Source organism: Canis lupus, chromosome 37, assembly GCF_048164855.1.
Source record: "Canis lupus baileyi chromosome 37, mCanLup2.hap1, whole genome shotgun sequence".
In the NCBI taxonomy this organism is placed as follows: Eukaryota; Metazoa; Chordata; class Mammalia; order Carnivora; family Canidae; genus Canis; species Canis lupus.
The window spans coordinates 11842721-11858863 of NC_132874.1; the positions used below are offsets into that span (position 1 = coordinate 11842721).

At 45.5% G+C, this 16143-nt stretch overlaps 1 protein-coding gene and 1 long non-coding RNA gene across 5 annotated transcripts in view; one reads left to right on the forward strand and one right to left on the reverse strand.

The window, feature by feature from the left end:
• Positions 1-16143, reverse strand: part of JARID2 (jumonji and AT-rich interaction domain containing 2) — a 260404-nt gene that overhangs the window by 40658 nt on the left and 203603 nt on the right. For all 4 annotated transcript variants that reach the window (XM_072813674.1, XM_072813671.1, XM_072813673.1 and 1 more), the window contains one exon: positions 8432-8608. In XM_072813674.1, the coding sequence (XP_072669775.1) occupies positions 8432-8585 (154 nt within the window). In that variant the 5' untranslated portion in view covers positions 8586-8608. The remainder of the gene's footprint in view (positions 1-8431; positions 8609-16143) is intronic.
• Positions 5713-8795, forward strand: LOC140626038 (uncharacterized). Its single transcript, XR_012025282.1, has 2 exons — positions 5713-5854; positions 8362-8795. It is a non-coding gene; the product is annotated as an uncharacterized lncRNA (long non-coding RNA).

The following is a 16143-nucleotide window of genomic DNA, read 5'->3' on the forward strand; positions in this document are numbered from 1 at the left end:
TTAATAATAAAGTGCTAACATTCCACATTTTGTTTTCCATGCATTTACTTCCTCATGTGTGAGCGATGGTTATCCTCCTGGGGAAGGAAACCGGTGTTGCCAGACTTCCCACAGACCTCGACATCTTTGGCGCACAAAGGCAGGGAGACGCACCACTCTGACAGCAGTACCCAGTCATGGAGAAGCATGAACACGCAGCTTGCTTTCCACTTTTCTCATGTGAAAATAACGGTTTTGAGGACCTGCTTGACCACACAATAATGATGCCCTCATCCAGGCCCAAATTTGAGTTAGGGATCGTCACCAAGCTAAAGAGGTGTTATCTCGGAAATGTCCATCCACCTGAACACATGGCAATGCCCACCAGCCATTATAAGAGATCCCAACGGTGACTATCCCTAGACAGGAGACAGGTACACTACATTGTTCTTAAGGCTGGGATAGAAATGAACAAACGAATGCTAAGCTACTCTATCCTACTCACTTCATGGAAGAGGAAATTAAGAATTAGAGAAGTTAAATGCCTCCCTCAGGAACTCATTCTTGTAAAGCTATCTTTACAAGAGGCACAACACGAAGCTCCTGGTGACTATTTGATGCTGACTGATAGAGACCTTTGTAGGAACTGAACAGGAGAAAAAAAGAACACACACGTGATGGGCAATCTGCTTTTACAATATAATTCCAATTATGTAGAAATGGCTGGGTAAGCTGTGCAATGCTGAATATTCCATTTTCAACGACCACTACATTTTATTTGGAACGCTTTTAGGTGAAGCTAGTGATGAGCTTCTAGTATTGCGAACTCCTTTCTCTACTGTGGAAAATTGTGCCTGCAGGAATATCTTCACATTCTCCTGCCTGAGGACAGACTCCCAATCATCACCAGGACTTGCTTTAATAAACTGCTGATGGCAGGTGGTTTCCTTATCACCTGCCTCCTTAATATGAGAGAGGATGGAGAATGGATAGGGTGAGGCAGCTCACCTAACCAGGTAATGAGAGAAAGGGAGGAGAGATAGAGAGAGAGAAGGAGAAAGAGAGAGAGAGAGAGAGAGAAAGCCCCATGTTCCTCTACAACATTGGCTGAAACTGGCCTTCTCCAAAGAGGACTTCTCTTTTTTTTTTTCTTTTTACTTGTGGGCTCTTTTGACTTTTCTTTTTTTCAACAAAACCATTCATCTTCCTCTGGGTCACCTGAAATTGGAGGACCATTGCTAACAGCACGTACCGTTCTGAGGCTGGCTTCAACTTCCTCCCTTCCACTGGCCTCACAGAAAAGCACTGCCACCGTTTAAGTTTTAATCATTTGGCTGCCAAGGACACGAAAGCCAACCAAGCGGCAGCACAAATGGAGACCAGAGCAGAGCTGTGTACCTCAGACAGCAGCTGGTGGGGCTGGCATTCAGACACTGCCTACCAGACAGGAGTCACCTCCATCATCACAACACAGACTGCGCATCACTTAACATCAATGTTCCCCTCTCCCTGATGCAGAATCCTGCAGGGGGCTGGCAGCATTTCCAAAACCTCGACTCTTGGCTGCAATCTGCCTGCCACCTATGATGATAGGTGTTAGGACCTCAGAACTTCCATGTCCTCTACCGTAAAGCAAGACCACTCCCCGCCCCAACCCCTTCACAAGGATGCATGTACAGGAGATGGAGATAATGTAGACAAACATGTCCTGAAACCTCTATAGTCTTCTTGTCATGCCTGGGAAACAGCTCTCAAATCACATCTTTACACAGAAATGCAGATGTGTGAGACCACCTACCAAAATGAGTCAGAGAAATCACCCACTAACTATGAACGTGGCTACATACACAGCTAAGGAAGAACCTCCAGACCTCACTTGCTCCCCCTCTTCCAGATGAGGGCTCTGAGGCTAAAAAAATGGTGAAGAAACTTGCTCAAAGAGAGGCAGCTAGCAAATGTTGCTGGCAGACCTTAAAGCCGAGCAGGTCACAAGCCGAAGCCTGGGCTTGGGAGCAGTGTGCTTTCTCTCCTCCTGCTGCATCTACCGCATCAACATGAAAGGTCAAAGGCTGACTTAACTCAGCTGGCATAAGCCAGGGTGACTCCAGAGTAGGAACTCAACCTAATCCACTCACAGCCCTTCCCCAGGAGGATGCCCCACGGAGCATCACAGGTGGACAGCAAACGTACCTGCACACATTTCCAAATGCATCTATACTTCCACTGACAACAGGCCAGCCATCCCCGTGTGTCAACCATCTGCCTAACGCAACCTTTCCATTTCGATCCTGTGGCACCTAGATGAAAACCTCAGGCTCACATAAGCACTAGGTGAGCAATCTCTCAACGGGTCTCTTTTTATTTCTGCCTCCAAGCTGTGCACGACCTGTCCCTCAAAACGCTGTCCTAGTTTATCTTTCCAAACTGCAAATGTGATCACTGAGTACCTGTGCCAAGGAAAGTGCTTAATTTCAGGAAGGTTGGGAAAGAGAGAGGCAGGGAGAGAAAGAAGGCCCGGCTGTCTGCATTAAAGGGTTCCCTGATGCTAAATCTCTGGTTCTGTTGTCTTTCCGTGTGACCTTACAAAAGATTTGGTGCTCAGATGCCAAGAAGGGAAAACAAAATTCACAAACCCTGTCAAACATATACCAGAAACTACAGAACATTACTTCGTAATAGAGTCCAAAGACTTGAGTACCTTGGCTGCTGGTACCGAACGGCTCCTTTCTATGGAGGATGTTTGAACCTGGATGTGAGGAAGGCATCTCAAAGTCATAAAATAGATGGCACGGCCCAATAGGGGGGCACATCAGAAGAAACAGCAAGGGAGTGAGAAACACTAAGTGACAAAGAGGAGGAGGGCATAGACAGACCAGACATTAAGCCTGTGTGATCAGAAAAACACACGCAGAAGAGCCTGAAATGTCGTAGTTTCTGATGGATTCTCCAAGGAGTGTCCCATACCATCAGCTCCTTGGGGGAAAGGTCCAGATTCCTTTTTTATCTCGGTTATCTTCCAAAAGCACTACAACTAGTGCAAGGTCTTCTGCATGTTTTCTATGTGTACATAAGTTAAACTTATGTATGACACAAAAATTAACTCCATAAAATTCTGTAAGTTGTTAGTTAATATGGCAAGATCTTGCCCTCAATAAGGCTAAGACTGTGTTTCAACACTTCCCCCGTGAAATGATTTCCAGAGCTCCCTTCCAAATCCTCCACAAATACAACATTTTCAGAAATAAGCAAACAAGATCTTTCTCTAACACTCACAGGCGTTCACATTTGCCAACAACTCACAAACTAATTTTGCGGGAGAGGTTATAGTGGAGATGATATAGTGGTACCTCTGGTTTGATGTGTCTGGCCTTCTGAACACCTCACCGTAGAATAACTTTGCTAACAACCATGTTTGTTTAGAATATAAAAGGATGTGGAAGGTCTCCAAGCCCATGGCGACAACAGTACCAACTCAGACACAATACAAATTCCTACTTTTCTATGGGGCTACCAAAGAGCAAGAGAACTGAGTTCCAGAGGGAAATGCCCACAGAGGAGGAGTGGCTGCTGTGGAAATGAGCACATCCCATACTGAGAAACCCCATGAATGAGGCCAGGGCTTCACACAACACTATGGCCCTGCAGGAGGGACTGCCATCTGGCAGACCCCTACACACAAGGACAGATCACCTGGGCCCACAGTTCTCTCTCCAACATCTCTCCCCCATTGTTAGGTGGGTACAGAGCATCATGGGTTCTCACTACAATGGGCTCTGGGACTCTACTGGAGTTGAACCCAAAGGCAAACCTTTGAAACTGCAGCTGATCCCTTCCCAGCTCAAAAACTGACATAATCACAAAGACAAAGGACTGGAGGTTGGGGGGACAAGTTGATCATGGAGGAAACTCAATCTAATGAACGCTGTAAGCCAACCACTTTGGGAGACTTCACAGTGGGGGCCCTTTGTCTTAATTGTCCTCCTCCCAAAAGAAACTTCATTCCCTAGAAAACAAATACATATATATATATATATATATATATACTGTAGATTATAGTACACAGTCACACACACTATATGAAATACAATTTTAAGAAGAGAGAGATGTACGTAGGATCCATAATGAAGAAAACAGTCATCAGAAGTAGATGCACAGGAACCAGCATTTATTAGAATTAATGCAGAGAGGAAATCATGGGCCTTGCACCTTTGGTTTCTACAAGTGTCATCAAGGAAAGTGTGGGAAGTGTGTCTTTAGGAATGGGCGCAGTTGGCGCCCTAGTGAAGCCCAGCTGGTTTGGGCAGGCTCCTTGTTGCCCCTCTATCTTGCACTGTATCTCCAGAGAAGCCAGCACAGTTGGGGAAGAAGGAAGAGAATGCAAGAGCACAAGCAGAAAAGACAGTAAGGGGTGTGTGGGTGCTCAGTTCAGGCACCCCCTCCACTACGTCCAAAGACACACACTGTTCCCCCCACAGCCCCCTATCCGAGAGACTTAAAATTCCCTATACAAAAAGAACCCCAGATTATTTCAACACATGAATCTCCAAAGTGAACCTTAAAACCCTTTTTACAGTGGCCACAATGTAATTTTCACTCACACGTTAACTATTTAAAACAGAACAATCTCCTGACTTTTAAAAAAAATCAGAAGTCTACTCTGTGTATACATGCAGATATGTGTATCTATAGATAAGTGTACATTTCTTTCCTTGACTCCTAATGGCAGTGACCGTGGTCATTACTTGCTTCCCTCAGAAAAGGTCACTCAATTCCCTCACCTCATCTTCAACCTTCATGAAACATTACAATGCAACCAGGTATCTGCTGCCCCTTCAACACTCTGCAGCTCACGTGAAAAAAGAATTCCAGGGGGCTCAGCGGTTGAGCATCTGCTTCGGCTCAGGTTATGATCCCAGGGTCCAAGGATCAAGTCCCACATCAGGCTCCCTGCAGGGAGCCTGCTTCTCCCTCTGCCTGTCTCTGCTTCTCTGTCTCTTGTGAATAAATAAAATCTTGAAAAAAGAAATTACAGTAAGCTCGGTGCACAGTGAATGAGGGTAACTTTTGACACTGGAAGGTGAATCATTGAGAAAAATGCCTAGTGAACCAGCAAGTTCAAGCAAGCTGAAAAGAAGGAAGTGAGGACCCAACTGCAAGTGGAAAAGCAGACATGGGATTAATTCACCAGATTTGACTGCAATGGTGTGATTTATAAGAAATCTATATTTGGTCATTAAGATATGTATTGGAGGGGCACACCTGGGTGGCTTAGTCTGTCAAGCGTCCGACCCTTGGTTTCGGCTCAGGTCCTGATCTCAGGGGTCATGAGATCAAGCTTCATATTGGGCTTCCCACTCAGAGTCTACCTGGTTATTCTTTCCATTTACCCCTTCCCCAACTCGTGCTCTCTTCTGTATCTCAAATAAATAAATAAAATCTTTAAAAAAAAATTTAGCTCTCACTCATGATTCCTGACTCACAGCTCCCCAAACCCCGGAATTTCCTAAGCGTTGAGAGTGATACTGAGGTCTTCTATTATTTTTAGTGGGGGGACCCTTTGGAAAGTACCAGCAGAACCAACCATGTGAGCAATGGACTAGAACTTTCAGCCCCAACCCCCTGACCTCTGAGAAGGTGAGAGGGGCTGGACGAGGATCAGCCAATGGCCAATGACTTGGTCAATCATGACTTTATGATGTCACCTGCATAGAACCCCAATAGGGTTCTAAGAGCTTCTGGCCTAGGAGACCACGGAGATGCAGAGAGTGGTGGGCATGGGGAGGGCGTGGAAGCTCTGTGCCCTATCCCCATACCTCAGCCTCCAAATGGCCTTTGACCTGTATCCTTTATCATATCCTTTATCAAACTAGTGAAGGTAAGTGTCTCCCTGAGTTCTGTGAGCCACACTAACACAATCAAACCTGAGGGGAGGTTGCTAGAACCTCCAGTGTGTAGCTGGTGGATCAGAAGTCCATGTAACATCGTGGTGTATCTGAGGGGGGATGAGGGGCAGTCTTCCAGGACTTAGCCCTTCACCTGTGGAATCTGATGCAATCTCTGTACAGGCAGTGTTGGAGTGGAGTTTAATTCTCAGGGCCCTGATGATGACCAAGAACTGATGGTATGTTTTGGAGGAAAGGGGAAACTCACCTGCCCATGCTGGAACTGGGTCCAGAAACCCTAAAAGATGGATGAATTCACCCACCCCAACACAGTGAGAGAATATAAAATAGTATCAAGGAACCACTCTGATATCCTATCTTAATGAAATATATTTCTATCATATGGACACAGAGACCAACCAAGAGGAGTCTAATTTCATGTCTTGTTCATTTACTCTCAACTCATATTAAATCAAAAGTAAAAACAGAAAATACCATCTCAAGAATTCAAACAACAAAAAAAATCCCCAGAGGTCTGCTTTCCAGCTCCATTCTACCTCAGAAAGCTCACCCCCCTCTGACTCCACCAGCCAGGAGCTCCAGGATGATACATTTCCAGTATGTTCTCTGGAGTTCTCTCTCTCACCATCGCTGCAAACTCGGTAGATAATAAAGTTCTTAACTACCGCCAAATCACCTCCCTTCCTAATTCCTTTTCTATTACCTCCAGCCCTGGCTCTCCAGGCAGCAGTGAAAAGCTGCTCACCTTTGCTTCCAATCGCCCTTGCACTCATGTGAACCACTGTCTGTCTGTTCCCTACGTCTAGCCCCTCCTCCGTCCCCAAAGGTGATTTCCTGGCTGGGCTCCTTGAACACCCGTCATCTCTCTTTTCATTTCAGACAGCTCGCCTACTGAAGGAATCATTCTGAACTTGATCTAATTTTATCTCATTTCCACATCTAAGACCATCTACCGGTTCCCATTCTCCACACTGGAACTGTTTCTCCTGACCAGCAGGGCATGCTATCAACTCCATTCAGCCACTCCCTGTGACTCTGTAGAGTAATATCCTGTCCTAATGTCCCAACACACAGGTGGGACAAGCATCCCACAACCAGGCCACATGCCATGGTTCATGAATGGCCATGGCCAAGTTGATCTATATACCTACACCCGTATTCCAACCCATATCCATAGCTCTCTTCCAACTATCAAGACTTCCTGAGGATCACAGCTGCAGGGGGGAACCTTGTTCAAAGGTTAGACAAAGTGAGGTCATCATTTTGTATTCTATACTGCGAGTATTAACCTCATCTCCCCAACTTTAAGTTCTTAAAAAGAGGGTCACATCCTCTACTATACCTGCAGGCCTCCTAAACACAGTCCTAATCAAGAGGCAGGACAAATAATTGTTACAATGACAAAGCAGATATGCTCAACAATGGTGAAAGCCAGACACCTCCCTATCCCATCTAGCCTGTGCTTGGCCGGAGCCTCTATTGCCCATGAAATCCAAAAACACAATGGGAGCTCAGTGCACGGCCCTGGAGGGAAAGAAGGAGACATCTTCCTTTGCCTCCATCACTGACTGACAGCACTGGTTTTCTGCCCCTGACAGGGGCTGGCTACCTCAAGGGGTCTCTGAGCCCTAAATGAATGGGACACCTTGCATCCTAACAGAAAATGGCCATAATACCTCCTGGTCCCCAAACTCCATGCCTGACTCTCCTCCCCTGGCCTATTTTTCTTGCCTACTTTCCCGGTGGGTCCAAGTCCTCCTACCAGCCCTACTCCTGCCACATTTCTCTCCCACCCACTCATTCTCCCAGCTATAATGCCATGAGGAACTCCCGGTACCTTGTTACCTCTGGCCAGGCCATGATCTAAAATTCCAGCCTTCTCATATGCTCCCCGCTTCCTCAGGTAGCTTCACTTTATGTAATCCTCACAATTGATACCAGCTCTATCTTTTCAGAGCACAACCCCAATTAAGTCACTTTCTTGTTGAAAAGCCACTGAACATTTTCAACGGCTAACTGACTTAAGTGGATTCCTCACTGATATTCATTCCTGTCCTCCTCCCACACACTGTAGCACTCAAGGGGGGGAAAATCAGCCTGGTTTATAACATATGTGCATTTACTTGATTCCACATGCTCAGTAATGGTTTTCTTTTTACGTGACCTCCACCCACTAAAATCGCAGTAATTTTAAGGTGATGACAAAAGATTTTCCAAGAGATCTTCTTGGCCATCCCTGTTTGGATGTGATCTCTTCCTCTTCCAAATCCCATTATCTGCAGCTCTTACAGGACTGATCATCGCCTCCACAATGCAAGAATATCCACATCCATGTCTTAACCATCTGTTCATCTAGAACATACTCAGCTGCACTGGATTGTACTCACCTCTTTGCCCCGCTAGTGCCTGGCATCTACAGAAATGTCCAGAACCCATCAACCAGCTACGCAGCCTTCATCTTCATTTTCTATCTCAACAGATGACCTATTCCAGCTCTCTCGGTCCAAGCTGCAGATGCATTTTTTACCACAAATCAAGAATGGACCTACCATGCCCGTTGTGAACGTGCTTGTGGGTTTTTCCTTTCCTGGGGGTTGACTGGCATGAAGATGAAGCATTGTTGGTGGCTGTTTTGACGTCTTCCGTCTCATCGTCTTCCTCCTCGACGTCCTCCTCGTCCTGAGAGCTTCCGAAATATACCATGCTGTTGGGCAGCGCAGGAGAACCTGGTGGGTTGAAGAAGACGGCTTGTGAGCACAGGCCTGGGTCCTCGGCATTACACGTAGAGACATTTATTAAGGTACAAACCTAAATCCTCATGCCTGAGCAGATAAAACAAAGCTGTTCATTTCTACTGCCACTTTTATTTTTCAAAATCCCCCAGGAAATAAAACTCCATCTGTGTCCTTTCAATGGATTTCAAGCAAAAATCCCCCCCAGTAGGAGGATGATGCCATCCACCAAACACAACAAATCAAAAATTTTAAATCTCATATGAATCATTGGGGGGGGGGGGGGGTAAGTTTTGACAACCACCAAGAAGTGAATTAAGCAAGGGAGGAGGAAAAATCAGTAATATTAAAAACACCTACTTACAACGTCAAGGAAGAGAGAACGGGACTATTCTGAGGCATGCATTTTACCTACTAGATTCCATGAATTTAAGCAAATGAATTCAAAAATGAAAGACACACCAGGCAGAATAGCAGAATATGACATTTCCTTTATAAGATAACGGTCTTGTATTCACATTGAGGAGAATAAGAGATGTGGATCACCAAAAATCATAGTACATTTCGAAGCTACTTTGATATCATTATCAGGTTAATAGCATGTAAAATTATTAAAATAAATTCCAACACAAGACTAAACATGGATTTAAAAACAAAATAAAAAACCTCCTAAGAGAAAAACCTCACATCCCTGTCCTTTTACACCTTAATCTTCTACTCATGCCCCCAAATGTTTCATTTTTTTAATTTAAGATAAAGCAGCAACACCAGAAGATAAGGCTCAATGTTACAGAGACACACAGCATAGCCCTTCTTTATCAAACAGTGACAATTTAGAAGATCCCTCAACTCACTGGTTATTGTTTAGGACTAGGGGCTGCTTAAAATTCCAGAGAAAATCTCCCAAATTAATTTCTAGCAACAACGCCAATCTTTTTAAGCATGAAGTATTTTGGGGAGAGCTACAACCAAGTAGAACTATTAAGTGTGAAATTCATTTCTCCTATGGCCTGCTTTCCTGCGAATGAGCGCACACTCCAGTGTATCAACAAAGACACAAGTGATCAATCCGCTCTCCTTCCCAAAGGAGATCTCTAACTTCAGGCACAAAAGTTGAAACCATCCTGGTCCAGCTTCTGAGCCACGCAATTAAACAAGGACCCGGGAACGAGTAGGCGTGTATCAGGGAGCAGAAGTGGCAAATCCAATACCCATCTTGCAGAAATGCAAAGACCACACAGGCACCACCAAGCCCCCTTCTTTCTATTGCTGTCACGACCTTTTCTGAGTTTTAAGAACCTCGAAAATTATGTGGGTCACTCACACCACTGGGTAGAAACGAAACTCCAAAAGGATGTAAATGGCAGAACAGAGTTGGCTATGGTCTGACAAAAGTCATTACCCTTGGTCACCTCCCCTTTGATCATTTCCAATTAGAAGCAGGTTTCCAGGGCAGCCCCGGTGGCGCAGCGGTTTCGCGCCGCCTGCAACCCAGGGTGTGATCCTGGAGACCCTGGATCGAGTCCCACGTCAGGCTCTCTGCATGGAGCCTGCTTCTCCCTCTGCCTGTGTCTCTGCCTCTCTTTCTCTCCCTGCATCTCTATGAATAAATAAATCTTTAAAAAAAAAGGTTTCCAATGGAAGGAAGGTTCTTATAAACCAGGAGCTACAGACAAAGAAAAAAGAAAAAAATAGCCATATTTCCCCTGGAACAACATACCTATACTTGTTCTAAAATGGTTTCATGGCTAGAACAAGAGTGACGAGGAAAAGAGGGGACCGTGCCCTTCCCAGTCCCCAACACAGAGTCGGCAATTAGGATTCACCACTCACCGCTGTGTACACGGTGGGTGCCTCCGTAGTCAACCAATCCTGGTGGATCTTTTCTTACCAAATCTAATTGTATAAGTACTTTAGACAAAGCAGAACAAACTATACCTTAGCATTCATGAGACAGACAAACGTTTGTTTGCCAGGCTCCTACTCATCCTAGCATATAACATGACGTAAGGCAACGTGTTACATGCTGTTTGGACAGACCTAGCAAGGACCTTTAATTCTTGGAAGCTCCAGACTCAATCATTAAACTTCCCTCTTCAGCAAAATGAGAGGGAACAAGTGAATCAGCTCTTCAAGTTCCTTCCATATTAAATTACCCATGTCTGATTTCTTGTGAAGAAGAGCTCTATCATGGATACTCTGACCAGCCTGAGTACAGCCTGAGTGTGGAGAGCCTGCAGCTCCCCGTGGACTCCACCACCCACCAGGGGCCAGCAGGGGAAGGAATATGCTGGTGGGGCTGTTCAGCCAGTCCCTCCAGTCCTCCAGGGTCTCCTCTCCCAGCAGGAAATGCAGCAAACTCTGCAGCCAAGACCACAGAGGAGTCACTTGGGGGGCGGGGGGGATTGGGGGTGATGGAGTAACATGGATAAACATGGTCTAGGTTTCAAAAAGAATCAGCTAAAAATCCAAGTGCAACATATGAAAAACAAAGCGTTAACTTCCGCTTAACAGAATCTGTTGAGGATTTTTTAACACCCAAACCTTGGGTGAGTAGCATGAACCAACTATCCCATTTCCTCCTACTCAAGATTTTGAAAGAACGGGGTGAACGCAGTTATGTTCCCAAGAACTAAAATGGAGAAGGTGTCTAGAAGCATCTAAGTTTCGTTAATATTCCTAAAAGAAGGCACATAGGGCCATTTCTTCCACGAGGGCAGCAAATAACCAATCTTTTGAATCCATCTGTTCTGGCAGCTTCTCAGCAAATACAAATCAACTGCTCTAACCTCCCAGGCATTCTAGAAGAAAGTCAGAGACTAACACAAGACACAGGTTAAGATGTAAAGAATTCGAGGACAGGGTGTCTCTGAGGAGCATCCTCACACTGAAACTCCAACTGCCACCAAGTCCTGGGGAAGCTGGCTCTGCAGTCAGGTGGGGAAGGAGTCCACCTGCCCTGAGTTCGGGAACTCAGTGATACATGCAGAGGGGCGTGTGCTTCTCATCAGGATGGCTGATCTGGACCCAGAGGCTAAGCATCATCGAAGAGAAGGTAACAATGGGTTCTCAAACCAGATGAGGAACGGAGAGGCCAATATGAGAAAGGGAAGGAATGCTTTTGAGAGAAGTGGTAAGCGGAAGGGAAAGGCTCAATACTCAGTAATAATGAACCTAGGGGTGGGGGCGGGGCGGACATGTCAGCCAATTACTCCAAGGCAAAATGATGCCTGTAGATCACATCCTCAGCTTGTACCAAGGCTCCCCCCTGCAGGTGCCACTCAACACAACCCAGCTCCTCCTGGGTATGGCCTTACCATCCTTTAGGTGGCCTGTGTTCACAAGGCCACTGCCAACCAGTAACCTGTCCACTGGGAGCAGCCTCGTGAACCATTTGCTTTTGCCCATGAAGAACAGACCTCCCGAATGTTCCTGGGTACCCTCGTGCTCTTCCATTTCACTAAACTTCATAGTCTAACCGAAGCAAGTAGAAAACACTAAACCCAACAGAGCTGGTACTCTGTCACTATGTGGCTGCTGTATGGAATCGTTCCAAGACCCTGCTGGCATGTCCATTTGCAAAGCTAGCATTCAGATCAGGACAAACCAGGGGGGAATTGGCCAAGAGCAAAAGGAGCTTTCATTCGCATGGAGACAAAACCGGTAAATTATCCTGTTATTTCATGTCATGCTAAAATTAATCAAGGTGACAGAGAAATACTGTTATATGCTATACTTGGAGAATAACCATATAACAACTTTACATATATAAGCAAAGGAAACAAAAAGGAACCACAACTGGTTAAAGGTGTTTGCATAGGACACATTTGTTCTTAGCCTAGATTCAAGCTCGATTATGTAATTTACTGATTAAAGAAAGAGGAACCTGCTAGACACAAAAAAAAGATGAAGGAAGGGCATTTTAAAATCCCTAACACAGTCTGAGTTATTTATCACTAGTGAAAATTATCCAACATTCGCCAGGTTAAGAGGGGTGAATGTATTATATAATCATATTGACGCAGAGTCCACAGAAAGCTAAGTCAGCATTTGAAAAGAGAAGAGTACATATGCTTTCAATGTTTTCATCGAAAACAGTAAAGCAACTTATAGATCCTGGCACACAAGAAGTAAGCTTCATCTCTAGGGAATTTATTAGGGAAAATTCTCTACTCCAAACGTCCCTTGAGGCAGACACTGGGAAAGCTCACTGTGGGTGTAGTGCTCAGGAAAACAGGACTGGAGCCACCGGGATGAAGACAGGGAATAGGGGGCTGGGTGGTTTGACAACACAGAAAAGCTTTCCCAGAGATCTTCCCTTTCCACAACAGGGCCCACCAGCCACCTGCCATACACCACCAGCAAAGACAGGAAAACCAGAGGTCTCTGAGAGCACTCAGCAGCCCTCCATTCTGAGCTCTGCCCTGCTGTTCTCAGGGTGGTCTCACCACACTGAGAGACAAGTGTCATCCCGTGATGTTAATTAACAACAGAGTAAGGCTAGTTTACCACGCAGAATTATACAGCCTGTCTCCCTTACAAACTATAGTCCTAGAGATGGAATTCTTGAAAGGTGAAGGTTTCCAAAGATTTAAGGAATGTGCAGGATATTTGGGGAGAGGAGAGGGAGTTTTTATACCCAATACATCATAAATGTGTATTGAGCATATACAGTTTTCTCTTAAAATTACAGGCAGATTTTTCTCTTCTGATTATTCAAGTGCATTAGCAAATGTAGAAAAAAAATCTGAACTTGGATCAGATAAGTGGAATCGGGAGTACAGAATGCATGTGTGCTTTGCCAAAGCCGTATTTCATTACTTTTCAGAATTAGCTGGCAATGTCTCCACAATATTTACTGAAGTGAAAACCAAATGTTTTCATCTGGACAAAAATCAAACTGTGGTATGTTACAACCACAACAGAAATCATTTTAATCCAAAAGCTTGCTTTCTCTAATTTGGGCTGTGGTTTCTATAAAATTGGATTCTTCTCCATGAATCATAATCATGTACACATACAAGCCCTCCTTCCCATTATCTTCCCTCCCCCGACCAGTTCTTTATCTTAACAAGCTAAACATAGCTCAGTTCTATTTTGGAAAGACCCTACAGGGATTCCCTGCACGCAGTCATTTAGCTAGAGAATCAAATTCCGTAGCTTGACCTAATAAACCTGGCTGGCCCACTGGGTTGGCATTTCCTCGACTGATCTTTTGGGGATACATACATAGAATGAAAAGCAGCCAGGCCCCACTACCATATGAAATTTTACAGCAAAAACTTCAGCGTGAACTAGAAGGGGCTGAGTAGGGGGAAGGACAGAGGGATAGTTATTTACGGATCTCCTGAGATAGAGGAAAGCTCAAATCGCCTACGTGGGAGAGTCAGAAAAAACCGCGGTGGCAATTGCCTGGGGTCATTCACCTCACCACGTACGCAGCAGGCGCCAGGCTAGGAGCCAGTGACCCGGACAGATCGGAAGTCTCCGATCCTGCATACTCCGGTTCCCCCTGCAGGGAACACCAAGCACACCGAATGTGGGACAAAAAGGCTGTGGGACAACCAGAACACACCGAATGGCAGTGTGTCTTTGGTCTCCTCCAGGTCGGCCTTTAGAATTTACCAGGTGGGAAGAATTCACAGCACGAGTTCCCAAACTTCACACTTCTGGGTGCCCTAAGATTATCTGCCATACCCAGCTTTTCCACGTGCTGTTTTCTGGAAAGTGACCCAACGTTCATCCCTATATTCTATCAGTAGAAAACGAGTACCACTTGTGTTAAAGGAAGGGTAATTAAAATTACAATAAAATTTTAAACCGTTGAGCTAAAGCCATTTCTGGCACCACCAGGGACACGTGCAGTAGGGCAGTGGGGAGAGCCCACTGGGCCAAAGGCCCAATTCAAAAGGCACCCCTAATTCCTCACGGGATAAGGAGCTGCCTATGCAGTGGGACTCCGTCCTGAGATGGCTGTTCTTACTATGTGCAAATCCGAATCACTGAAGAAGACCCTCCATGGAATCCAAAATTCTAGAATGAAGTCAGGAGTCACGTGCCTATTCATTGTGAGACTCCGGTTTGTGTGTCTGCACAGTGAGGATGAGGTCTTCAGCTATACCAAGTGTCATGGTATATGGTCTTATCAAAGGATATGAGGTCATGTACGCAAAAGCACTGATACGACATCAGGCTCAATTCTCGACTTCACTGACAGAAACTTCAGAACTATAAAATCAGTCTGTCAGGTAAGTTCACGTAGGTAGGAACAAAAGCAACTTATTTCCCATCTGCTTTCCAGAACGGGGAAATCAAGGAGATTGAGAACAATAATCTACAGGAATGGAGAATATAACCAACTAAGTGAACTAACTCAACAGTTAAGATTTCTGGAACTGGCAGTGAGTGAGTAAATGCCAAGTAAGAGCTGGAAACCTTCAGCCACATGAAGGTCTTGTAAGAACAGGGAGGAAGTGGTGACAGCTCACCACCGGGCCAGTCTTTCCCATGCGTTCCTCCTCCGTTTTCTCGGGCGTGCTCCTCTGGGTACAGGCCTAGGCACATGTGCAGCCAGTTGTGCCGATCTGATCCCACAGCTAGGAACTTCCCCAAGGTGAGGGCACGTATCCTACCTGCCTGAGCCCTAACCCAATGGACTCAGCAGCAGACTCAGCAGCGAGAACCACTTTTCCTCCCACCCACACCCGCCCCCTCCCCCCCCCCCCCCCCCCCCCCGCCACAATTGTCTCTCCCGCTGATCTGCCTGTAGCAGCAGAAGACACGATCTTTTAATTGACAGCGGGAACCCTCCCTTTAAAGTATTTCCCAGGTGATCTATACAACATGGCTTCAAACATACATAAATACATATCCAACCAAACACAAGGAGGGCTTGTGTCCATCTGGCTCTGTCTCAGATGGACACACAGATCACGCCATACAGCAGAACATAACCTACTCCTAACCTACCCATCAAATTTGGTAGTGGAAGCAAGTTAGAAAGTAGCTTTATCATGGTCACACAGCCACTCTGAATACCAACATCTTTTCTCTCTTCATCATGCAGAACATCCACAAATCCTAACAGACACTGAACACTGAACAGGGTCACCTTGCCTGGGGGATGACATGCATACTGTGAAAATTAATAAAAGGAGACCTGATTAGAGTGGAGAGGCTAGAGGGTAACCGGGTACACCATCCATGTAAATTACAGTAACAAGTGTCCATTTTCAGGCCCCAACAGAAAACAGACCCCCACAGGGACAGATGTTTACTGCATGGCCTGTAAGAAATCCACCATCCCTGCTGCTCAGCCCCTGAGAAATGGTCACCACTGTGAACTCTTGTTCTTCCCCAAAGGACTTTCATGCAAAGTAACCCCTTCCCACTTCCGCCTCCACAAAACATTCTTCTTTGTTGGGTTTGCTTGATGGTAGGCTGTGGTTTGTATGCCTGATTTGCAATTTCCTGCTACCCCCAAGTAAGTCCATTTCTGCTGGTAAAATAATTGAGTTTTAAGGTTAACA